The sequence below is a fragment of the Neodiprion fabricii genome, chromosome 5 (assembly GCF_021155785.1).
Source record: "Neodiprion fabricii isolate iyNeoFabr1 chromosome 5, iyNeoFabr1.1, whole genome shotgun sequence".
Taxonomy (NCBI): Eukaryota; Metazoa; Arthropoda; class Insecta; order Hymenoptera; family Diprionidae; genus Neodiprion; species Neodiprion fabricii.
Genome location: NC_060243.1, coordinates 30,723,560 through 30,748,116, shown reverse-complemented (window position 1 = coordinate 30,748,116; position 24,557 = coordinate 30,723,560). Strand labels below are relative to the sequence as shown.

Genomic DNA, 24,557 nt, shown 5'->3' with positions numbered 1-24,557 from the left:
GAAGTCGTATGAACACAGATTCATTTTGATTGCTACCATTTCGAAATTATGAAAATCAATCCAAATTAATCGCTATATTGTTCAGAATATATGTTTAATTGTTATATTTGAAATATTAATATGCAATTTAAATCTCATCCAATCTGTAATAAACAGTATCGTTTTGCACAAATTTCAATTCACTGGAAGTGAATTAGTTCAATGCTTAACGAACGTAGATTTAGCGATTTCACCATTTTCTATTGATTTCTTTTTTTTTTTTATCGTCGAATCTATATCAATACTTTAAGAAATATTCCGATCATATTCACTGATTAATTCGGATAGATTTTCGCATCATGCTCTACATTTTCTCGAGAATTTCGGATTGTCGAACATCAGAATTAATCTGTTTGATTATAGTTCAATCGATTTTGCATTACTGAGTAATGTCGTTAATAGTCACCACGTGCGTTCGTTGATACGATTCAAGTTAAAAACCGCGAATTCTTGCTGTGGCCGGTGACTGAAGATTGGTAAAAACAGCCAGCCAAATTTGATTCGTCGGCGGTAAAGGAATTTCTTACCGTACCGTCTCAATTAACATCTTAAACCCCCATATGCGAATCGGTAAGTGTAGGGCACTGCCATTATCCCCATGCCCGTCGTGCCCTTTTACTTGTTTCAACCTGTGATACCTGTGGCTGGCTTTCAGTGAACGCTAGCTCGATTGCAGCAATCCTAACGGCTTTAAGGTGAACAACGAAATCGTGCCCCCCCCCCCCCGCGGAGTTCAGACCGTGTGTGTAAGGCCGTGAAGTTGTGCACTAACAATAAGCTAAGCGACACATAAGCACATGCACGTATGTATGCATCCAGCGATTCGGGGCTTGCATATCAAGGCTAAAATGCAGCAACATACAAAAAATTATTTACAGCGCGGTGTGAGATGATAAACACAAGGCAGACCCCATAAGTTTAATACTTAAAATGTATGTGAATCACGAAATCATGTGAGCGTGTATAAATCGAAATCCATTTTTTAACCAATATATAGTGTGTGCGTTCCGCTTGGTTTGTTTGACGCCAATTCATTCATTCGACACCTGAAGCTTGTACTGCAAATCAATATCAATGTTGTAACGACAAGTGTGAGTAGCACTCTGATTCCACTAGCTGCTGATCAATTATACTTCATCCAAACCGAATTGCTGGATACACCGCATTTACCATACGCTCCAAACAATTATTCATAGTGCCAAAAATACCGTCGTCTGTATACGATTTGTATGTAAAATCTTGGATTACGGAGAAAAGAGTTAATTTCTCAATTAATGTCTCGTTTTTCCTATATATCGCATTCAAGAAAATTTAAATTGTTGACATTCGTTAATCTTAACGATGAATAAAAATTCTGAGACGTCTCAAAGGATTAGCACCGCATCGTGTATACCTTATTTATTTACCATTTCTACTTGTTTGCAGCACTGAACATCCAACTTTTAATTCTTGACTAGAACCCTGAATCCTGACAAAAGAGGATCGTACCAAAGAGTGAATACTTCAACAACGCGTGATGCGATTTATTGAAGTGTTAACGAAATGGGTAGTGCTTGGTGGCAGTGCGCTGCCTGCTTGAGAACTCAGGAAGAAGATATTTGCGAACTACAGTTAAACCACTGCAACCTCTATGACGTACCCCCGGACGTATTCATCTACGAAAGAACGTTGGAAAAACTTTTTCTCGATGCAAATAGAGTAAGTTCAAAGCATCGACTCACGATTCACAAGCTAAAAAGGGAGAAACAAACATGATGTTACTGAAATTGTCAAACTATAGCTTGATTCTATTTCTATCTGGTGTTGCAGATCAAGGACCTTCCACGACCATTATTTCAATGCCATGAACTGCGTGTATTGTCACTGAGTGATAACGAAGTTGGTACGCTGCCACCGGCGATAGCATCTTTAATAAATTTGGAACATTTGGACTTGAGCAAAAACAGTTAGTCTCCTATTGAATTTTATTCATCAGAATCGGATGAGATAAGAGGAAATTTGAAGAGTATTAGCATTGAGAGGATAATTTAAACACTTAACGACTTCTGATTCCTTGGTTTGATTTGAAAATTGTGTTTTAGCGATAAAGGAGCTTCCGGACAGTATTAAGGAATGCAAAAATTTACAATCTATCGATATTAGCGTGAACCCGTTTGAACGATTTCCTGATGCCATCACACATATCGTTGGGCTACGAGAGCTATACTTAAACGATGCTTACATCGAGTATTTACCAGCGAATTTCGGAAGACTGTCCTCATTGAAGACCCTCGAGCTCAGAGAAAACAACATGATGACTTTGCCCAAAAGTATGAGTCGTCTTGTCAATTTGCAGAGACTGGATATAGGGAATAATGATTTTACCGAATTGGTAAGCATGGATTACTTACATTAAATATCGAAAATGCAGAAGCATCTTTGTCTGGAAAAAATTCCTTTTGCAAAAATTTTAAACTGCTTTAAATGATTCTATTATTGAAAGAGCCGAAATATTCAGGTAATCAGTGATTTCTTATTATTTACAGCCTGAAGTTGTTGGGGACTTGATAAACCTGACCGAACTTTGGATAGATGGTAACGACATACGTAGAATCCCAACAAACATAGAGCAGCTAGTCAGACTGAATCATTTTGACTGTACGATGAATGCTGTGCACTTAATGCCGTCGGAAATTCAAGGGTGGCGTGATATATCGATCATGAATCTTTCCTCCAACGAGATTTATCAGCTGCCGGATTCTCTCTGCTACCTACAGACCGTAGTTACTCTTAAAATTGATGATAATCAATTGAATGCTTTGCCGGATGAAATTGGTCAAATGTCTAGCTTGGAAGAGCTGATAGTGACGAAAAACTTTTTAGAATACTTGCCACCTTCGATAGGCCTTTTAAGAAAGCTCCACTGCTTGAATGCCGACAATAATTACCTCAGATCCTTACCACCTGAGATCGGCAGCTGTTCGGCATTGTCTCTCCTCTCCTTGAGATCCAACAATTTATCCAAGATACCACCGGAGCTCGGTCACTTGGCATCGTTGAGAGTTTTAAATTTAGTCAACAATTGCATTAAATTTTTACCTGTCTCAATGCTGAATTTGAATTGCTTAAAAGCCTTGTGGCTCAGCGACAATCAAAGCCAGCCCCTTGTTCCCTTGCAACAAGAATTCAACTGCGAAGAGGACATTATGGTTCTCAGCTGCTTCATGCTGCCTCAAAAACCACGACAGGATATCGAACGTTAGTAAATCAATCAATCATTACTTTAAAAATATTTGGAACATCAATTTTCCTCTATTTTTGCACCATTTTTACTTGTTATGCGGCTAGTCGATGACGAAGAGGAAGAAAAGGAATGAAATGGTGAGAGAATGTTGCTAATTGTACATGAATATTTGTCTTCAATTATCCTACTATTTCGAAACTTCAAACGTCAATCTCCATCGAATTTTAGGAGCGTTTTTATGTGTCGCATTTTTGCGCAGTTGTATATTCCAATAAAATCATTTCAGAAATGGAACAACCGGTTGGGCCACTCACAGGAACGGTTCCAGGATCGGGGCGCAGAATATGCTTTGCAGCCGAAGTGGAATCCGAAGGTCCTAGGCAGCTCCATCGTGCACCGACTCCCTACCCTAAGGAACTTCGCAACCTCGCCAGGCACGCAAGAAACCTTCACCATCAATCCAATTACAATCAACAGGTGAAGACGCGTTAATCACACTGAGTAAAGTTCGTCCTAAGCAATGCAAAAATAAGGATTGCAGAACGAACAAAATTTCATTTCAGAGCAATTTGGAACCAGAAACTACCATCAGAGAAGCAATCGTCACCAAGGCAACTGCATCTTTGAGCATCCTCTCAAATTCTGGTTCTTTGCCGCACCAATCACCGTCAGGCAAGGTAGCGTGTCTAAATTTAGGCTCAATTAACGGAGTATACGTATAGGTATATGAGTAGATGGTTGAAAAAGTGGGTGGATTTTGAAAAATTATGCCTTGGCAACCAATTATTCAAACAGATTGGAGTTTGTTTTATTCAAATGTAAGCAAAACGAGCTCTATCTTATGCATATTGTGTCTACGATATCTCAAAAATTGCTCAACGGATTTGCTTAAAAATTTGAAACCGTGTTCTTGAATAGTTTATCCTTTTTGATACTAACCGAAATATATGTTATTTTCTTTTTCTACAAGATGGTGACCGTTTGAAGTTGAAATTTGATGTTTCGTTAAAAACTTGCGACTTTTTAAATTTAATAACGAATAATATAATGATTGTGAACACAAACGGGATTGTGGCAGAAAGAATAAAGTGTCCAAGAATACTGTTTCTCAAATTCGGAGTAGATCGAATGTGCTTTTTTGAGATATCGTGGGCACAGCAAACCATGTTACCATCTTTCAGCCGTCTAATTGTACATATTGCCTTAAATGAAGCATGCATCTGACGAAATGATGAAATATTCTTTTGCTTTCAGAATTTTCACCCGCCATCCACACCGGACGGTTCCCGTACTTCCAATCATTATCATAACAATGACGCGTGCGAAGTGGAGGCGAATCGAGTTTATTCCGAGGAATCTTCGGATGAAGCGAACAAAATCGTTTTGGCAGAAGAAAAGAGCCCCGATATTCGCGAGGCTAAATGCATTCGAAATCCTTCCTCCGAATACATAAAGCAGCCAACAGTCGCAGATTACGTTAATTCAACTTGGAAACCTGATGAATATTCTAAGGCCAACATAGCTAAAATAATTGAGTCTGAAAAGTTTGCCGAACCTTATAGAAGTACTCCTATCAACGGAGACAAAGGCATTAATCATTTTGGTATTGACGGTTTCAAAGTTAACGACGTACCTCCGCTGCCACCGCCTTATCACATCGCGGCAGCATTTTCAAAGAAAGCCATGCTTTTTCAGCAAATCAATAATGGTGATTGATAGTTATTTTGTTTTTGTTTTTTTAGCTTATTGAAGTTTCTTCGATTTTAGTGGTGTTATAGTTGTTGTTGTTGTTGTTGTTGTTGTTATTATTATTGTTGTTGTTGTTGTTGTTGTTGTAACAGGTATGGTGCTAACTGCTCCAAATTTTTCCTGTTTCAGCTACAACAGAACCACAAATCCTGCCTTCGAAAGTGTCGTCGTTAAGTTCATTGAAATTCGATCAACCCTTAAACCTAGTAAATCAAAATAATAAAGCAATAACCAGTCCGGGTAAAGAGAAAAGTTTTAACCGTTCAAAAAATGACAATACTAACGCGGCAATTTACGCCAATGAATTAGCGGAAATGCAAGTTGATATAATAGAGAAGACTGTTATGGACAAGAGAGTCTCCGTCGACACAGTGGACAATCCACTTGTTGAAATTGAAGAAACTTTGAATAGCTCTGACCTATTGTCGGAGAATGATCAAAGTTTGAGGCCCAGTAAGATACCGATATTGAAACAGAAATATTTCGACGACGATTCTCTCAACAAATATACGAACTCTGTGGAAACTAACGACAGCTACAAGTCATTGAGTTTGTCATCTACACCGACGTCGCCTATAACAGGAAAAAAATACAGAGTACCTCTTTCCTCGCGCACGAAACCTGTCGCGAGCAGTAAAAAGTTTGATAATGGTTTATCGTCGGGCAAAAACGAGTCGGAGAGTCGTAATGTGAACGAAATTGATCAACAGTTGATGGATAAATATTCGATGAAAAGTAATTCGAGTAATAATCTTAAGGATGATGTGAAATCTTTGGACAAGAGAAACGACAATTTAGAAAATAATCATAGTTTAATATATACACTGGACGACAATTTGCCAGTTAGTAATAAATGTGCTGTGAAAATACAAAATGATACAATCATCTCTGGGCGGAACACATCTACGGCGACGTCGAAGTCATTCGACAATGCAAACGCGTCAATTAATGCTAAATCAAAAATTCCAACTTTGACCAACTCGCCAAGCCCTGAAAGGAAGCCCAGACTGAAGTGGATGTTCGGACCTCACAAAAATGCTAACGTCGTAAGTAATACACTTGCATCTTTTAATCAGTGCTTGCCGTGAATCGGAGTTGAAAAAATACGCACACGTTGTACCGCTTGTTTTATTAATCGGTTTCAGTTCCCAGTACAAGTGAGAAAAAATCCTGGTCTCGGATTTAGCATCGCTGGCGGTGTGGCTGGGGCTGAAACGGTAAGTAATCTCAACCACTGTCCAATGTTTGTTTCTCTATAAACGGGCTGTAAAGTGGGAGAAATTTTTGTTCTTTCATTTTCAAACGTGCTTTTCTATTCCTGCAATGTGTACTTGTTGCTGATAAAGATTCTGATTTTTTTTTTTTTCCAACATCACTGTGAAACGGTCGAAAGATATTGAGATGAAACGTAATGTTAGCTGAGAAGAAATTGATAAACAAAAAATTAATAAAAAACTTCTTACCGTCGACTCAGGCGACGACAAATTTTATTCTGGTTAAATTTGAACTTCAGGGTATTATAGTGACAAAAGTAAATCCTGATGGGCCGGCTCAAGGCACGCTTCGACCTGGAGATAAAATCTTAGAAGTGGACGGAGTTGACTTTACTAAAATGGATCACGACAAAGCTGTGTCTGTTTTGAGAGCTACAAATCCCGTTGTTTCCATGATGATTAGCAGGCATCAATGAGGAACTGACTTCCTTTTGTGTAGTTGTTGTTAGCTATTTAAAAAAAAAAGAAAAAAAGAATTTAAAAAGTGAAGAAGATATTCATAGTATTTCGAGAACCGAATCGCATCTCCGTCTAGACTGAATAGCTATTACGTTGTTATATTTTATTTTAGAATTTACTATATCTGCTGATCGATCGGTTTATATTTTATTCCATTGTCCGGTTATATGTACGACAGAACAAAACGCACACCCTACGTCTTCTGTATCCAGTTTCTAATCTCATCTGGTCAAATGTTGAAATAATTCGTCGAGTAATGACGTTTTGTATTCATACAGAATTGCATTACTTTCTTTCTTTTTTTTACTCTTTTTTAGTTATTTTATTATTTATTTATTGACAAAGAAGCGTTGCTTTCCCCCTCTTATTGAAATTTCCCAAGCGATAAGAGATAGATTTCGTGGAATCGGTATTAGATAAATCGTTGTCAAATTCTTCTTCTTGTCAAATCTCACTGTAGGGAAAATAATGTGCCAGATGTGCTATTAAAAACGTAAACGCAAGGAGAAAAAAAAAAAGAAAACGTCAAAAACAAAGCAAAACGAGGGATGAAACATATTCGAAAACAAGTAAAATAGTATTTATTAATAAAATTTGTATACTAACTATACATGGTATAGTTATACAAAGTACATGTACTGTGGTGTAGTTACAAGAAAAAACAAAACAACAAACAAAAGAAAACCAACAAGATTCTTCGATGTGCCGTACTTTTAACAATATAACAATAATGATGATAATATTATTGATAAATAACTTTTAATAGTCAGCAAGATTTTATTGAAGTTATTTAAAATCGTGGAGTGGAATTAATAATGCGTAGCGACCGTTTTCTTAAAACCACTAAATATTTTTGCTCAATACTTTTTAAGTTGCTTCCACAATGCTTTATATGTATGTATACATACATATGTAGAGTCGTTACTTAACTTTTCTTACCTTAATTTCAGTTCTAATCTTTTTCTTCTTTCTTTCAAATGATTTTGGGATTTCAAATTCATATCTTCGTAGTACGATCTTATTTTGGTTATATTAATCAACATATTAAATGAAAATTTAATATTTATTGTCCCTATTAATTGTACATTAATCTGGGGGTAAATTATCTCGTTTCGAGACATTGAGTTTAAGGGGAAAGAAAAAAAACAAGGTCTTACAGATCGGAGAAACAGTTCTCTGTTTAAATAACGTTAAACGATGGTACTATACAATGGTATTAAGAATTTAGAAGTGATTGTTACTCTAAGGATTACAAAAAAAGAAAAAGAAATTACTGATCATGATCTTTCATCTCTTATACATAAATTACAAGTTTAATGAAGCAGTCAAAGGACATGATTTTCTAAATTTTTTTCTTTTCTTGTTTTTAGTAGTCCGGTAATTAACCGTATGCGCTCCACACTGTAAGAATACGCGAATCAATCTTTTCCTATGCGTATATTTCTACGGTAAAACTTGAACCATACGACGTCAAAATTTTCCACAATCTCTCCAACTGAAACAGACTGACTTATAACTTTTTGACAAGTATTTTGTAGCAGCTATATATTATTATATATTGTACACGTATGTCTCTCGTTGTTAGTGAAAAAAAAAAAAAAGAAAGAAGAAGAAATTCAATATTCTTGTATATGTAGGTGATATTAGCTATGAACGTAAAGAGCAGCTCAGGCCAATCACGGCAGTTACACATACCGGGACAATCTCTTGAAACTATACATACAATGCGCATGCGCGTGTTTTATCGGCTGCACGGGCAGGCTGGCCACTCCGAGTTTCAGCTGTCAAACCCTGTTTCTGGCGTCGATGTAGTTTATACGAATTTTTAAGGTTAGAATCTCAAACAGTCGACATAGTGACTCGGAAAGTTAATGCTAATGCTCTTTGAAAATTGGCTTTATTCGAAAACATCGCCGCGAGGCGATTTCACCGACCAATGAGATTGAATTATTTGGCGCATGCGCATTGTATGTATAGTTTCAAGAGATTGTCCCGGTATAATGCGTATGTCTAGTAGTTCAGTCTTTCAGTCACAGTGGCACGCTCGGCATCTCACCTCAGATTTTCCATGTCCTAGCGTGATTACAGTTTATTTACAATTTTAAATCATCTTTGTTACTTCTTGTTATCCGAAAAACCCCCGAATTTAATACGTTTTTCGATTTTTGATCCGCCATATTGGATCCGCCATCTTCGATTTAGAACCATCAAATTCTATAATTTCACTTTTAACATTTCCCGTCATGCAAGCATTCTGATTGGTTTGCAAAGTTTAATAAATCAATCAGAATGCTTGGATGGCGGGAAATGTGAAAAGTGAAATTACGGAACCCCTACACTGATCCGTGATCAGCGATCCCAAAAATCCCCGAGCAACAAAATTTCAGGCCAAAATGTGCGACTGAAAGAAATTACAGACATTTTTTATTCGAAAGTATATTTCTATTTTTATTTATTCCTCTATACATTCGTTCATTCTTTCTTTTCCTCCCTCTGCCCGTAATACTTCCATCTGTCTTATCTATCGAAAATCAATGTCTCACCTTTCCAAATTACACGCTTTAATTGTTGTTTGTAACCTCTGTTGACATAATGACGCTGTTGTTGTTGTTGTTGTTGTTGCTGCTGCTCTTCTTGTTGTTGTTGTTCTGTATGAACAAGAATAATTAAAAAAAAAAAAAAAATTATTCAATAATACCCATATCAAATCAGTGGCAATCAAAATGAATTTTTTAGGAAACTCCAACTGCCGGGGGTGGCTGGGAATATTGATATTAAACACTAGCTACGTTGTCGCAATTTCGGCACTATATTTAAAACAAAGCTAAAAATGAAACAAAATAATAGGAAATAAAATAAAATAATAGGAACATACATACCTATATTAAACAAAAATCATCAATTTTCATGGTGTAATCGATGAAGAATTCAAAAACTACAAAAAAAAACAAAACAAAAAAAAACAAATTCAACGTTAGATATATTTTCTAATTACATATAGGGGGGAATTTGTCGCATTTCATCAAATCGCTGAACGACACGATTGCCAATCTGTAGGTATCGTATAATTTTTCCCCTGTCATTTTCAAAACTATTTCCAGTGAAATGAAATAAATTTCCCTTTACGTATATAATACATATAATACTTATATTGTTATCTGTATCTGAACAACACACGAACCTTCTGACTTTCCATATTTATTATTACAATATTATTACTATTATTATTATAATAATTATTATTATTATTACCAACTACTAAGTGATCGCATTGTATAAAATTAAATTATTTTTTTATTTTTTTTTTCCTTCAATTTTTTTTTATTTTCACTCCCACTAATTTCTTTGATCTTGTTTCTTCGAAGCCATATCAAGCCATACGTAGATTTATTTTCGTATAAACAGTTTCCGCCATCGGTTTACCTTTCGTATGAAACTTGAAACTTTTAATTAAAATTTACAAACCTACGGAAGTTGTCTGTGTGTTGTCAGAATCTGATTTCACGACTGCCAAACTCTTGTGATTGGATATCTAGCCTTAGATTATATGTACATTATAAATGTAAACAAATATCTATATACATAAACACGCATTTACACATGTGTTGTGTGTGTGTGTGTATATATATATATATATATATACATGCATACATACATATACGCATGTGTAAAAAAATAAATGAAGAAATATATATATATATACTCAGGTCTAAGGTAGACAGTTATATATATATCTATGTGTGGATAGAAAAATGAAGAAAATTCAAGGGCTACAGATCGACCAGTGCAAATCTTACTCAACGCTTACCTACGTCACTCGATACAACATACCATACGATACCGTAATACCTGCTCTTCCGTTTCACGTCTTCTTTAACGATTAAATGTACTGAAAGGCAAATAAAAGCTTTAAGGTAAATGAATATAATTTTCTAAGAAGCGAATTTAAAAGAAAATTAGCTTACCAAAAGTTTCAACCACGTCAAATAAGAGCAATAAATAATTTCACTTTGTCGTTGATACTGATATATAGATATGTATAGTATAATTAATGATGACACTAATAAAATTAGTAATAAGAATAATTAATAATAATTATTATAGTTATAGTCCATTTATAAATAAATAATATCTCGTAATTCCTATTGCACTGGTCGTTCTGCATCTGATGATCGTCGCGGATCACAGACCTACGTTTTAATCGGTGAAGAAAATTACGGATCAATGCAGGAGAAGGTCGTTAAAATTATAATTGATGAAGAAAATTAATATCATAATGCATGTTCTATAAATAACCAAGGTTGAATAAATTTTTTCGTTATAATCAATTTCTGAACCGTTTTGAGTTCACGGAAAGGCCTGAGAAAGAAACAAGGACATTTTTTCGGTTATGTGGGTTCAGTAAATTTTTTTCTTTTACAATTCGAAAAAAAAAAAAAAAAAAAAAAAAAATTTCACCTTGTTCAGCCGAATTTTCAGAAATATAAACTACGTAATTCAACTTTTTGCACATGCCTTAGTTCGCGTGTCGTTTTCTATTGACCATTTTCTACAGCTGATTTACAGTTGTTGTTGAAAACTGTATCCAACGGACAAAAAATTATGTACACCCTTAGCTCGCACAAACATATTAATGAGCCAAACACAATTATACTATAAATATTATTGTTAAATAAAAAGTAAGGAAGCCTTGACTGACAAATTAATGGAATCTAAAACTCGTAGAATTGCATTAACCTGTTGCGTAGTAAATATTATTTTTAAACATTTCTTTAATTAGATTCCAATACTTTGTCCGACTTTTATTAGTGATTTTATTTTTTATTTTTATTTTTTTATTTTTTTTTTTTTAGTTTTAGTTTCTTTTTTTACTCTCTTCGTCAGCCCTCTGACGGACAAATTGTATTTATTGTTTCTTTATACATTGTTTGATCATTTTATTTATGCAGGTATGCATTTTTTTGTCTAGTTTATTAGTTCTATCATTATTTTTTTTTTTTTTTTTTTTTTTTTTTTTTCTTTAAAAACACTAGCTTTACAATATGAATTCTTGAAAATAATGATCATTTGGTTGTGGATTGATAATTGATTATGAAAATCAAACGGCAGCAACTTCGTTGTAATCTTTGCCATATTCTGCACGGCTAAAGCACAAAGTATTACAATGAAAATTGTATTTAACAAGTATTATTCATATAAAAAGAAAATAAATCATTAAGGTGGGATTTACTTTTTTTTTTTTTTCACTAAATTTATCACCATTTTCTAATTCACTGCTGAAGAAACTCCACAACGGATCAATGCAAAATTTGGCATCTGGATTTATTCATCTCTTATCTATTAACGGTGTGCACGATTTGAGTATTTCCATTAATATTGCAACAAAAACCCAAGAACATTTTACTTTTTCAAAGCGAACATACAAAAAAAAAAATTTAGGATTCAGTGATGTTTCGAACTGAAAATATCGATTGATCCAAAGAAAAATAGATCGATCTTTTTGTTATAAACAAACAAAATATATTCAACGTATTGCTTTTTTTTGCGAGAAAAAAGAAAAAAAAACAGAAGAAAACCCCGCCTTAATATTTTTATCAAAGAAACGATGTGTTTTCTTGGAAAAAAACTTCATAAAAAATAAATAATTTAAGTGTACCAGTTATTAACACGTTTAGACCTAATTATTGAAGCTTTTATTTTCCAAAATTGTAAATTGACGGCAAAAATTGTGAATTTCTCGATGATTTAAACCAATCGCTAGTGGGTTAGACATTAAAAATTTTATTTTTTTGGTAATTTTAGAACTAAGGATCAAACAGATGCAATAAAAAAAAAAGGTCAATAATTGGAACAGGGTGAACAACTGGTACACTTACCTTAATGTGATATGTGGTGGCTAACACATTACAAACTTACCTGCAAGGTTATATTATGTACAGAATTGGATGACGTGCAGAATAGGATCCATTCTCAATAAAATACCACCTGTCGTACTATTTAAGTCTGAAAATATAATGCGATAATTATTGTGAAATAGTTGATGCGTTAGACAGACGGGGTGTTAAAACCAGTGAATCAATAATGAATATTTATAACTCAAATAATATAACAATAAATTAGCTACTTATACATTTGAAATTTCGTTTGAAATCCATTTTTTCTAACAATCGCTGTGGCGAATAGTTGTAATCGAAAAACTATGTGTACAAATGCTTCTGTAAAATGTGATTTTTTCATTAACAGTTGTTCTGCTATAGATGATCAACAGTTGAAAGGGTAGGTTGCAAAAAATAACTCTGGTTTCTGTCTATTAGTTAATGTTTATTATTAACTTTGATTATTGCCGATTGAACTTTAGACAGACGTGCCACGTATCAAATTGGATGTTGCATAAAACTGTGTTAAAATTCTTAAACTTCTTCCAAGTCCTACATCTGTTTCATGAAATTTTTTTATTTTTACAGACTCACACATCTATGTCTTGACGGATGAACTTCAAATATTTATTAGCTTAGAACGTCATTTATATTATAGTACAGTATTTACCAAAAGATGCGTCTCCGTAAGTTTGAACTTTCTGAATTTAAAAAATATTCCATATTTTCTAATCAAAAAATATTCCGCATTCATTTTTTATCTCTCTTATTTTATATACATTACACGTAATATATAACTTAAAAAAAAAAAAAAAAAAAAAAAAAAAAACAAATGGAGAGTGTTAAAAGAGTCTATGTATATTCAACCAGTTGCAAAGAAATATTTCAAAGCTTATCTTAGGTATCTTATGTTCTAATTGTACGCTTAATTTGTACTAAGTGGCGTTTTCATTATTTATTTACGTACTTGAGAAAAATAACCGGCAACAGATCGATATTTTAACCATTTCATTTCATTTTTTTTTTTTCTACGCGGACTGTACAACGTCCTCGTTATCTTCTTCCCGATCATTCTCCTGTGGAAGGTTTGCTGTTGACCAAAAAAATGTCGACACGGAACGGTCAATGTCCACAGTATTAATCTCCATAATAAAACTCATCATCCCGACCAGAAAATCATTCAATTTTCCGCAAGTACCTCCGCGCAGTTTACCGAATTCTTTTCCTGAAAAAAAAAAAACAAAAAAAAATAAAATAAAATAAAATAAAAATACAAAAATAGATCAATAAATAAATAAATAAATATATGCAAATTTCCGTTATACTGGAATTGGAACAATTGAACGCGTTATAAGTCTTCTTTAAATTCACCCGACGGTAGCAATGTCCGATTTATCCATACTGCCTGCTGTGTCAGAGCAGCCATCAGCCTCTTGATCAAGAGAGTTTGTCCCTCTAAAGATAAGGGTCTCAGTCTCAAGATAAATCTCAAAAGATACTCGATCAAGTATCCATCGCAGACATCCAATTTTTCGAGACACTTCTCGACGTTCGAACCCCACACAACTATCAAGCTCAAATCGTCCTTGTCGAGAACCGGGTATTTCAAATTTTCCAACCAGTCATAAAGAAGGGCGGATAGAACGTGAAGATCCGTTTCAAGCTCGAGTCTCTGCCACGCAGTTTGTCTGTTGTTCAGATCGATCTGTAAGTTTAGTTTTAAATCATTAAATCTTGCTTGAATATTTTTTGAATGAGGAGCTATTTACAGATCTATGGACGAGTGATTTTCACGGGATAAATTTGCGGAAGTGCAAAGGTATTTGAAATTCTCAATATCATGCTGAAAACATTCGACTCGACTCAAGGATACACTAAAAATACCACAAAGTCCAATATCTTTAGATGTTAAATTTGTTTTCGATACTATTGGATAGGCTGTAGGGCTTTTAAGCCACTAAAATTTTTCTAACCTCAAATCGACCTACCGCGCATGCGCAACGGCGGGAAATTTGAAATGCGCGCAGACAGAATGCGCAGTAGATCGATTTGCAGCAGCCTAAACGACGTTACCTTCTACGATGTAGAGTGCAACTAAACTGACTAAACAAAGTTACAATCATCGATGTACCTGATACTCGTGAATCCGTGTTATTCTAGATACTGGTAAGAGTTCGTAGTCAAAGAGCAGAGCCTGGGCTGCTTCATCCGCGCCTACAAAGTCGTTAATTTTGCTCTGCACCGCAGCTTTCATGTCAAGCTGGGATTGCAGTTCTTTGTAACAGCCGTTCTCGTAGAGATGTTGATCACGTATACCATCTCCTAGTACATCGTCAATGAAATTGTCATCCAGAACTGAAATTGGTAGGAGTTTTAACAGTATTTCTAGATTTCAGGTGATCGTTGCAAATCATAAATCCTCCCTACCAGAGTATTCCGAAACGCATGACGGAGCCTCCGGCGAGGAACAAGAAATCGCCGACACATCCTCCGACGTGTCTCGATTCGAATCTTCACCGCAAACCGTTGAGCCTTGGAAAATCCAACGAATAGTAACTCGAGCGCATAATACAAACGTTCTAACAAAATTCAATTGTTTTTCCTTTACCAGAGCCATCGAAGGAAGTATCCGCCAAGGAATCGGCCCAAGAGCAGGAATGTTGCATGTTGCCTCCGTCAATTCTCATCTTCTCAATTCTATTGTACAAGAATTTCTGCGTAAAAGGTACACTGGATACTAAAAATTCTATTTCGGAAGGTGAGTTGTCACTTCGACAATCGCAGAGCTGAAGTATTCGCTCGCAAATTACGAAGACGATCTGAAAGTGAGAGTAAAAAAATAAAAAACAAACAAACACTATATTCAGCGCTTCAAGCCTTCTGAATATTATAGAAACGCGTTTAAGCTTATCACAAACTTTTGGGATGTGCTTGAAAGTCCGCTGATCGTAGCCGTGAAGAATGTTGGACTGTTTTCTCATGTAAGAACGTAGGCCGCATGGTGCCTTGGTAGATGATCGATTGCCGGTTGAAATGTCACGAGGTGCAAATACCATCATGTGTGGAAGAACGTAGTGCTCGAATTCTTGGACACAGAGAATCTGCCCTCTTGTTTGTACTGCGTTGGGTCTCTTCAGTCGCACGAATCTTATAGCGTCGTTTGCTCTCACCCGAAGACTGTAGACCAGGTAACAGGCTATTAGAACGCCGGTTCTTCCGAGACCTGGGGAATAATTAAATTAGAGATAATATGGACATTGGACATTTTTATTGACAAATATGGCTGGAAACGTAAAGACATTGTTTCGAGGAAATTCTAGACGTATACATCGACTGTTCGAAATATGTTGGAATTATAAGCAAACGCTTGGATATCGATGCTTTGTTCGAAATCACTTTAAAATTATTAAAATTTTAGCAGATAATCGGTCGATTTCACTCTGCGATCGCCCATTTTATTCAAAAGACTATTTTCTGTAAATATACAACAAGTATTGATTGTTTTAGCTAACCAACTGGTTCCTGGTTACTGGTACTCCTTAGGTTAATTATTCAAGTATCAAGGCACAGAAAACTTCTTTGAAGCTGGTAAGTTTTAATTTTTCTGCGCAAGCCAGATACGTAGATTGAAATACGACAAAATAAGATACTATTTATAATCTAATACGACTCATTCGGAGTAGTGTACTTTTTATCATATACCGAATGAACTTGAATGTCAATTTCTTGGTAAATTTTATTTTATTATTCAAATCATATTCTTGTATCACACGATTAGAACAATTTTTTTTTCACACCGCGTAACGACGAGCAATTAATTAACGTCTGATAAAGTAATAGGTAAATATATCTTTTGGGCAATTGTTCTTTGAGCTAAGAAATAGCAATTGACACTTTAGTGTATTAAGTGCAGTCAATCAGTGATCAATACGATTCATGTATAATATTATAGGTATAAAGGGAAGTTTACAGAATTCGTCCAGAAAATATCCTTTGTACTATACAGCAAACATATCGTGCTCTTGCGATATAATGATAATATTAGTCTCACAACTTTTCCAGGCTCAGGAGTAGATTAGTGTTTTCAGACAAGTCGAGTTATTTTCTGGCCACGAATCAACCCCAGCTTTTAACTTATTGCAAATTCCAACTGAACGAACGCCGCACGGCGAAAAGTTTAAATTTGATTTCATATACCTTTTACCGTCGGATTATGAGGAAGGATGAAGGAAAGAGATCCTTGAATTTCACAGAAAACTATGTACAACTCATATTTCGAATAATTGGTAAACATTCTAACGATACAATGCTGTAAATATAGTAATACCCTTAACATTCAAGTTACAAGAGTCGCAATTAGACGATACATGTATTATACACACTATAATAATTGTAAAATCGATAAATTGATGAGCTTTCAAGCTAAATGCAGAGATATATTTGTACCATCGTTAAAATGAAAATGGCATTACAAGTACACGTACGTGTACGATAGTTTTAAATTTGGGCAAATTTTTTTAATACATGCTAGAGAACAGAGTTTATTAACGTTAATTTTTACCGTGTAAAAAATCCCGAAGTCCAGAATTTTAAGCTCAATACTCTTTCCTATTTAAATATAACATGCAAAGGAAACGTACTAATTTCGGTTACTTCGTAAAATTATTCGAAAAAAATTCCTATCGCAAGTAAAAAACATGACGGTAACGTGGTATCCAATCTTGAATATATAAATTAAATAAACATGCGACTGTGCATAAATAATCAATTATCGTGCATGATGTAGAGTGAAGTGCGTAGACTTTTATTATTACTAATATTGTTTTTTGTTTTTTTTTTCTTTTTTATTTGTTATCCCCTTAACTCTCTCCGCCTATTCGTTAGTAATTATCACAACGATCTCAACAGGCCGCGTGCGTTGAAAAGCAACTACAATCAGCACTTTACACATACGTGACATATATACATATACAAATACATATATTTATGTATTTTTACACAAGGGGAGAGATTTGTATCGGTTCTTTTTACGCTCATTATTATACAACTTTTATGATATTAGGCAAGTCACTTGACGTGATTAATTATTATTTCCGCTTTCGGTCGTCCGTTTTTTTTTTTTTCTTTTTTTTCCCCTGTTTTCGTCGTTTTATTTTCTTATTTTGAAACACTCGAGCTCGTTTACTTACCAGCATGACAATGTATAGCCACTCTGCCTTCCTGAACGGCGAACGCGACGACCTTCACCATGTCCAAGAGCTTTCCCAGGGTCGCGTCCCCGTAGTCCTTCCATGCGAAATTGTAGTAGTAAACTATAACGTACCACTTCGTTGTCAAAAAGGACGTCGTGTTTCGGAATTGAGAGAAATTTTTTTGTTCTCAATTCATAATGAAAAATTTTTTTGGACTTTCTCATTTTCATAAAAGTTTTAATAATTTTGGGAAGAATAATTTGGTGATCCGTTTTCTCTTTTGTTTTCAATTGTAAAAAAGAAAAAGCAAAGCAATTAGCATAGATTGATTTAAAAATCAAAGGTACCATGTGTAACTCGTTACCCACGACGCTGAGGTATTATACGTATCATTAAAGTGTTAAAATTCAATTGTACATCAATGTCGAAATTATAGTTTGTAACGGAAATTGATAAATACGACTCAATTATTTTACGTTATACAAAAAGCAGGAATTTTCGACTCTGAATCCGAAATTTCAACACAACAAAAAGTCGTACGGTAGTTTTTTAATCCTTTTCTGGGACAATTCAAACGACGTTGATCTTCTTGGTCCCAAATTTGCGAAAAACAGCGTAATTGATTCGTGTCGCGTTCGATTACTTGGTAGCTAGATTATAGGTGAAAAATGCTCACTTTTATCGGCCATAAAGACGTTCGGGTCGTAGCTGAATCCACTGTCTTCCAAAGGTCCCCCGCAGCTCGCGTGTTCTCCAGGAGTCTGGAGATTGATGATCGTCTTAATCCCCCATGCCTGAAATTGCGCGACAATTTTCTTCTTCACTATTTGCTCTGTGCTCGGTCGTGCCATCGCCAAAACGTCCTCGGTGACCCTGGACGAAATTCGATAACCGGAATAGTCATATCAGGATTCGCATAACTGTCTCCTTAGAATGTACGATATGTGATGATCGGATAGTTTTCCAGCTCGTAACATTTTTGTGTTCAGTTTAATACGCCTTTCATTGTGATTTTTCAATCTTATCGATCGAGTCTACTGCAGTGGAATTAATTTGAATAATAATAAGCTTCTTATAACGTACACGATTAATATAAAGTTGTTTCACAAATCGAATAAAAAGTCGAGTCAGTTTATTCGCAGTTGTTTTTTAGATTATATACTCTGAATTTTTCTGAAAATATAGAGCAAGTGTTTGACAGGCGTGGGCTGTAGTCATTGACATACAGTTTTGCGTAATTGTATAGAAAAGGAAACGGCTTATTGAGGATTCGTGTCATAGCCCCGGACAATCGATATTCACTATTCATGCAGGCACCTGTATAAGTGATGCGTTATCCTTCGCTGTAACTGGATGGCCGAAAAAACGATCAAACAACGGACAACGCGACCAGGATATGCATTTTAGACTTTAATGACACACGGGTATATTTGTACAATCGAAGATGCGATTTCAAGGATTAAAAACCTGGTGCAGGCGATGATCAAATCGGCTCACCAGTGGGAGTAGATGTCCTGTATAGCCATATGGACGGGAGGCCACGCTTTCGGATTTTCATATTTGCACCTAGAACCGCCGCAGAAAATAGCGCATTGCATCGCCGACGGGGCAAGTTTCCTCAGATTTTCCGATATCTTGTTGTATCCGGCCGTTACATTCGTTAGGTTTAATCGATTCGGTTGCAGACCAGCCGGGATCAAGGATCCCACATCCATGCTGCAAAACGTGTCGTTCATAGTATGCCAGAGACAAAAATCGCTTTCGAAATTCAAAATAACGCATGTATTGCCGTGAATAATTGTTTACAGTGCTCATCGCCATTGTCCGGATAAAGTGAATTACGCACATTGAACCTTTTCGGTAGTGCAAGCAGAACACAATATTGATGTATAAAATTAACTTACGTAGATTGGAAATTTTAATGCTTCGACACTTGGTATAAGGCCTCTTGGTTGATCCATCTCATCGTTGAACTTTCGAACGATTCTTTATTTCGGCTTCTTTCAAATTTGAGTCAACATTTTTTACCTCTCGCGGTTCTCTCGTAACCCGCCGCTATTCAGTGCGCGAAACAGTGCGTTATGTACCTATGTATAACAACATGCTTCTGCCGTTTCGCGCTCTGCGGTTCTCCGCGGCACGTTGAATTGATCGATTCAAACGCGGGGGTCGAATACTCGGGGCTGAAAGTACGGGTAATATATGGCATGAGGCCCTACTATATGACAACTGTTATTCGGTCTAAACGGTTCACTGCGCTTGCGTGTGAGTCTAATTTCTGGCAAGTGTTGTCTCGACTATAGAGCGTATGAATCTGCAGACAACATCGACCCCAAAAGTTGTCGAAAAAATTTCGAATGCTTAGAACTTCTTTGCCGTCTCAAAAACGATTTTACAAGCATAAAACGTCTTGTTGCGTTTAAATTGTCGATCATGGTTCTTTTGTTTATTAAATCGGTTTCAAATTGAATCACAAACCGTCGAGCCATTTATAATTATCAAATCTGCAAATCGTGTGATTGTCTAAGCTTTATACACGCTTGATGGATCTTTCAATTACTGCAATATAATTTTTATACATGTAGGTGTATTTTTAAGTAATAAACATTTGTCTTTGGTGAAAGCATTGGGTGAGAATCATTTAATGCCTTATTGGCGGCAATCGTAGGCACGTAGGATTATTTATTTGGGTACTCCTGCTGACTGGCAACTAAGCGTACACACATGACGCGGCGGTATTCAGAACGTTCGATTTTCGAATTTCAAAATTCGATTTGCTAAACGGCTGCGACTATAGCGGGTGTAGATTTTTACCGTGGAAATTAGGGTTGCAGAAATTAGACTTTTGAAACTTTGATTTCAACATCATTCTGCATGTTACGACATACATATTAATATATATTTGGCATAAAAGATGTTATGTTGCCAGTCGAATACGATTTCTACGCGCCGTGAGATGCGCGGTAGGTAGAAAATTATCACTGCAGTGTCTTTGCGGTTGACAACTGGGAAGTTTACGTAGTGATCAAACATGGCCGAGTTGTTACTTGACTCGAATATTCGCGGTTGGGTATTTTTACCCATCGTAGTGATAACGTTTTTAGTAGGAATAGTTCGTCACTATGTCTCAATGCTTCTCGCGTCCCAGAAAAAGGTCGAAGTTCACCAGGTTCAAGACAGGTGAGCGAGAAACCTACCCAGCCCAAAACCGACTCTCCTAACCTCAACTTGTACATGCAGTCCTGAAATACGTAATATTGAGTAAATAATTAAACGACCAATGCATGTTGCGCCTTCCAGACATCCTCGCTTAAAAAAAAATTGTTCACAATGCATGAGAGTGTTGTTTCGATTTTCAGCCAAGTGATGATTCGCTCCAGGATGCTGCGAGAGAATGGACAGTATATACCCAAGTCAGCGTTCATAATGCGTCGACATTTTTTCAACAACGAAGAAACTGGATACTTCAAGACACAAAAACGAGCGCCAGTATCTCAGAATCCAATGACCGATCCCAGTATGATGACCGACATGCTGAAGGGAAACGTGACCAATGTCCTTCCCATGGTCTTGATTGGAGGCTGGATTAACTGGATGTTTTCAGGCTTTGTTACAAGTAACTACGAATCTCAATCCATTTACAAGGGTCATGTTTGAAAAAGTACAGCGGTTTGATTATCGTCAAGGCCCAGGATGCAAAATGAATGTGGCCAATTTTATGACTGAGAAGTGTACAATCACTGTCACGTTCTTCTCTATCATTTTAAAACTGCACTTTTCAAGTGATCTTTTTCTGCCATGTATCGTGTCCTTATTCAATCCTGATTATTAATTACAGCAAAAGTACCATTCCCACTGACTTTGCGGTTCAAACCGATGCTACAGCGTGGTATTGAACTTATGACACTGGATGCGGCTTGGGTTTCTTCGGCCTCTTGGTATTTCCTGAATGTGTTTGGTCTCAGGTCTATTTACACGTTGGTACTAGGTGAAAACAACGCTGCCGACACATCCAGACTATTACAAGACCAAGTTTCTGGAGCGGCTATGTCTATGCCACCGGATCCGAAAGCTGCTTTTAAAGCGGAGTGGGAAGCCTTGGAAATATGCGAGCATAATTGGGCTCTAAACGGAGCTGATGCTGATCTATTGGGCCCGCAGAATACCCCAGAATCTGCGGAAAGCATTTATCACCAAAGCAAAACCAATTAAGCGCTAAGGTAGATTCATTAGATGAATTCTCTTATATATCGTTTTAGGTAATATGTACAGTATGGGAAGAATGATGTGTACAAAACGTGAAATGAAGTATTTTTCTTGTTATTAATTTTTATTTTTTTTTTGCAATTCTTTTATTTATTTCGTTTTAATCACTTTTCGTCCGAAAATGAAACACGACACGTACTTTTTGCCCCCACGAAGACTAGGCACTCTATCTCAAAATCTACAACGGAATGTATTTGAATGCCAATAAATCGAATTCGGCAATCAACTTCAATGAACGGTTTTATTTATTTGAACTGTTCCAGAGGCTTTAATTCAGGATATAAATCTGTACGCCTATGTTTATCGCATGGCATATTTTTACGAATTTTATCCAACAAGTCCAGGTCTATTTCAGCTACAGCGATACCTGTTCTTTCCGCGCATTGTGCTATCACCGTTCCCCACGGGTCGACAATCTGTAAAACCGAAAGACATAAAATTGCAGGATTTCCAAAGACAATGATCCTATGAATCGTTTGGAAGCTTAAAAAAATTGCAATTACCATCGCATGTCCCCAACTAACACGCTTCTTATTGTGTGCTCCTGTTTGAGCCGCTGCAATGACGTAGCATTGGCTTTCTATTGCTCTAGCCCTCAGAATTACCTCCCAATGAGCAGCACCCGTTTGATACGTGAATGCGGAGGGAAACGTCAGTATTTGGGCCCCCATTTTTCTCAAACTCAGAGATATTTCAGGGAAACGCATGTCGTAACACTGTTCAATGTGTTTCAGTTTGTAAGGAATCCAAACAAACTCAAATTATCGGACTCATTATAACCAATCGAAAGGATACGATACTCAAGCCCATTAGTCCAGCTGGAGTCTGTACAGGTGGTAAAATTTCACCACCTCTATCCACATAGTCTGATTCCATTAACCTAACTCCCGTCTCTGGATTATCCATATCAAATAAATGTATTTTTCTGTAGACTGCGACCATTTCACCCCTGTTGTTTATTAAAACGTGTGAGTTGTAAATTTTGTCACGATTCTCAGCGGACTAAAAGCAAGGATTATTGCTAATTAATTTTTAGTTTTTTTTTATTTAGGTAGGAGTAAATTTTTAATTGATTTCAATCGAATAAACGAATGACCATCTAGTTCAGCAGCAAGAGTATACAGATAATACGGGTTCATTCCTAGTTACATACTTTTTCGTGAATTCCTCCTAATGATAAACAGATGTCATGATTCCGGGCTAAACATTTGTATCGCCTCATCAATTCTCCGTCGAGTGGCTCTGCCATTGCTACGATATCCTTCTTATTATCTGCCAAATAATCGCAAGCCTCTGGAAACATGGCAATCTGGGAAAAGTAAGTATTCTTTATGGTGCTCAACCGAAAAGTGAGTAACCTTATTCTCTACTGAAATGTAGTGTTTTGAATTTTCTGCCTTGAGTAAATTAATCCGAGATGTGAGTAAACAGTTCTTACGCAGGCGTTGTTTCCTTTAGCTTGAGATACGAGGCTCGAGACGACCTCAAAATTTTTTTCTCTGTCCCCAGTAGACGTCATTTGACAAACAGCTACTAATCGCGTGGACATTGTGGATAACGCGCGAGTTGCCACAAATATGCTACTGATAAAAAAAAAAAATATATTAGAATAGCTTTAATAGCAGTTACCACGGTAGTAACTATCATAAGGATTGAAAGGAGAAATTTGAAACGGTGCTACTTTAATGCTACATTTTGACCAAATGGTTCGCAACATTGTTTATATAACATTAATGAATGTCATTCGCTGTTACCTGTTGCAAGTAAATTGACATAGAGATGGAAGAGGCAGGATGAGCGATCGAATCATAGCTTTTGATCAAATGAATCTTCATAGTATTAGTGGCTAAATGCGATCATGTTTTTGGTAAGTTCTACCCAACAGACTGAGGATACAAAATTGTAAAAGATTAAGAAAACACTGAAAGGAGTATCCGGGTCGATTTCATTGTTGACGTATGTATTTCCAAATATCAAAGTCTACGTATTTCATATGCGACAAGGGGCTGAACAGCTCATACATTTTTTTTTAGACCCAAATAAAGAAATGGCATGGATTCTACGAAATCGCAATAGTAACTTCGTAGAATTCATGCTATTTCTTGATTTTTGCGACAAACGAAAATTCATTAGAGTATTGTTGACTTCAATATTTGGAGATATATGCGACAACGTGGAAATCGACTAGGGTTTAGCCTCATAGGCAATTTCAAATATAATAAAATGCTTTGAGCTATCGTAAGAAATTTATATTCCAACCTTGCAAATAATCGTTGAATGAACAATATATTCTGCCGTCACTAAAACAACTAACAAGTGGCAGGTGTTGTAATTAAGTTAGAACGTAGAATGCTTGCAATATTATACATACATATATCTTTGGTTATGTAATTCTGATAACGAATGTCAAATCGCACATCGATATATGATCAGTACAATTGGGATTGAATGAAACTCGTATATTTAGTAATATGAATGT

The 24,557-nt window shown here is 36.0% G+C and overlaps 4 protein-coding genes across 13 annotated transcripts; 2 read left to right on the top strand and 2 right to left on the bottom strand.

Moving 5' to 3' along the window:
* The first annotated feature begins 817 nt into the window (after positions 1-817).
* Positions 818-11,170, top strand: LOC124182878 (protein lap1). 6 transcript variants are annotated; one of them, XM_046570650.1, is made up of 12 exons: positions 818-971; positions 1,037-1,130; positions 1,465-1,737; positions 1,849-1,984; positions 2,121-2,410; positions 2,565-3,276; positions 3,549-3,739; positions 3,826-3,939; positions 4,517-4,970; positions 5,141-6,057; positions 6,157-6,228; positions 6,525-7,293. In XM_046570650.1, exons 3-12 carry the CDS (start codon positions 1,582-1,584, stop codon positions 6,699-6,701), a joined length of 3,219 nt encoding a protein of 1,072 aa, XP_046426606.1. In that variant the 5' UTR covers positions 818-971; positions 1,037-1,130; positions 1,465-1,581; the 3' UTR covers positions 6,702-7,293. The 6 variants fall into 6 exon arrangements, with proteins under 6 accessions (XP_046426606.1, XP_046426610.1, XP_046426609.1 ...); XM_046570654.1 differs by lacking the exon at positions 6,525-7,293 and adding an exon at positions 9,481-11,170 and having other exon boundaries at positions 818-1,130; XM_046570653.1 differs by lacking the exon at positions 1,037-1,130 and having other exon boundaries at positions 1,497-1,737.
* Positions 11,171-13,549: 2,379 nt separating this feature from the next.
* On the bottom strand, positions 13,550-19,979 carry LOC124182881 (protein tyrosine phosphatase domain-containing protein 1-like). The gene is made up of 10 exons (XM_046570661.1): positions 19,717-19,979; positions 19,310-19,528; positions 18,489-18,685; positions 17,810-17,932; positions 15,539-15,843; positions 15,229-15,439; positions 15,048-15,152; positions 14,752-14,975; positions 13,992-14,325; positions 13,550-13,845 (listed from the first exon to the last, which is right to left on the bottom strand). Exons 2-10 carry the CDS (start codon positions 19,525-19,527, stop codon positions 13,649-13,651), a joined length of 1,914 nt encoding a protein of 637 aa, XP_046426617.1. The 5' UTR covers position 19,528; positions 19,717-19,979; the 3' UTR covers positions 13,550-13,648.
* Positions 19,980-20,807: 828 nt separating this feature from the next.
* Positions 20,808-22,310, top strand: LOC124182889 (ER membrane protein complex subunit 3). Its single transcript, XM_046570675.1, has 3 exons — positions 20,808-20,992; positions 21,172-21,428; positions 21,651-22,310. Exons 1-3 carry the CDS (start codon positions 20,844-20,846, stop codon positions 22,022-22,024), a joined length of 780 nt encoding a protein of 259 aa, XP_046426631.1. The 5' UTR covers positions 20,808-20,843; the 3' UTR covers positions 22,025-22,310.
* On the bottom strand, positions 22,157-24,520 carry LOC124182887 (deaminated glutathione amidase). 5 transcript variants are annotated; one of them, XM_046570669.1, is made up of 7 exons: positions 24,450-24,520; positions 23,833-23,964; positions 23,517-23,661; positions 23,232-23,387; positions 22,874-23,080; positions 22,582-22,794; positions 22,157-22,494 (listed from the first exon to the last, which is right to left on the bottom strand). In XM_046570669.1, the coding sequence occupies exons 2-7, from the start codon at positions 23,886-23,888 to the stop codon at positions 22,324-22,326; spliced, it is 948 nt and encodes a 315-aa protein (XP_046426625.1). In that variant the 5' UTR covers positions 23,889-23,964; positions 24,450-24,520; the 3' UTR covers positions 22,157-22,323. The 5 variants fall into 5 exon arrangements, with proteins under 5 accessions (XP_046426625.1, XP_046426624.1, XP_046426627.1 ...); XM_046570668.1 differs by having other exon boundaries at positions 24,338-24,464; XM_046570671.1 differs by having other exon boundaries at positions 23,517-23,658; positions 24,338-24,464.
* Positions 24,521-24,557: the final 37 nt, after the last annotated feature.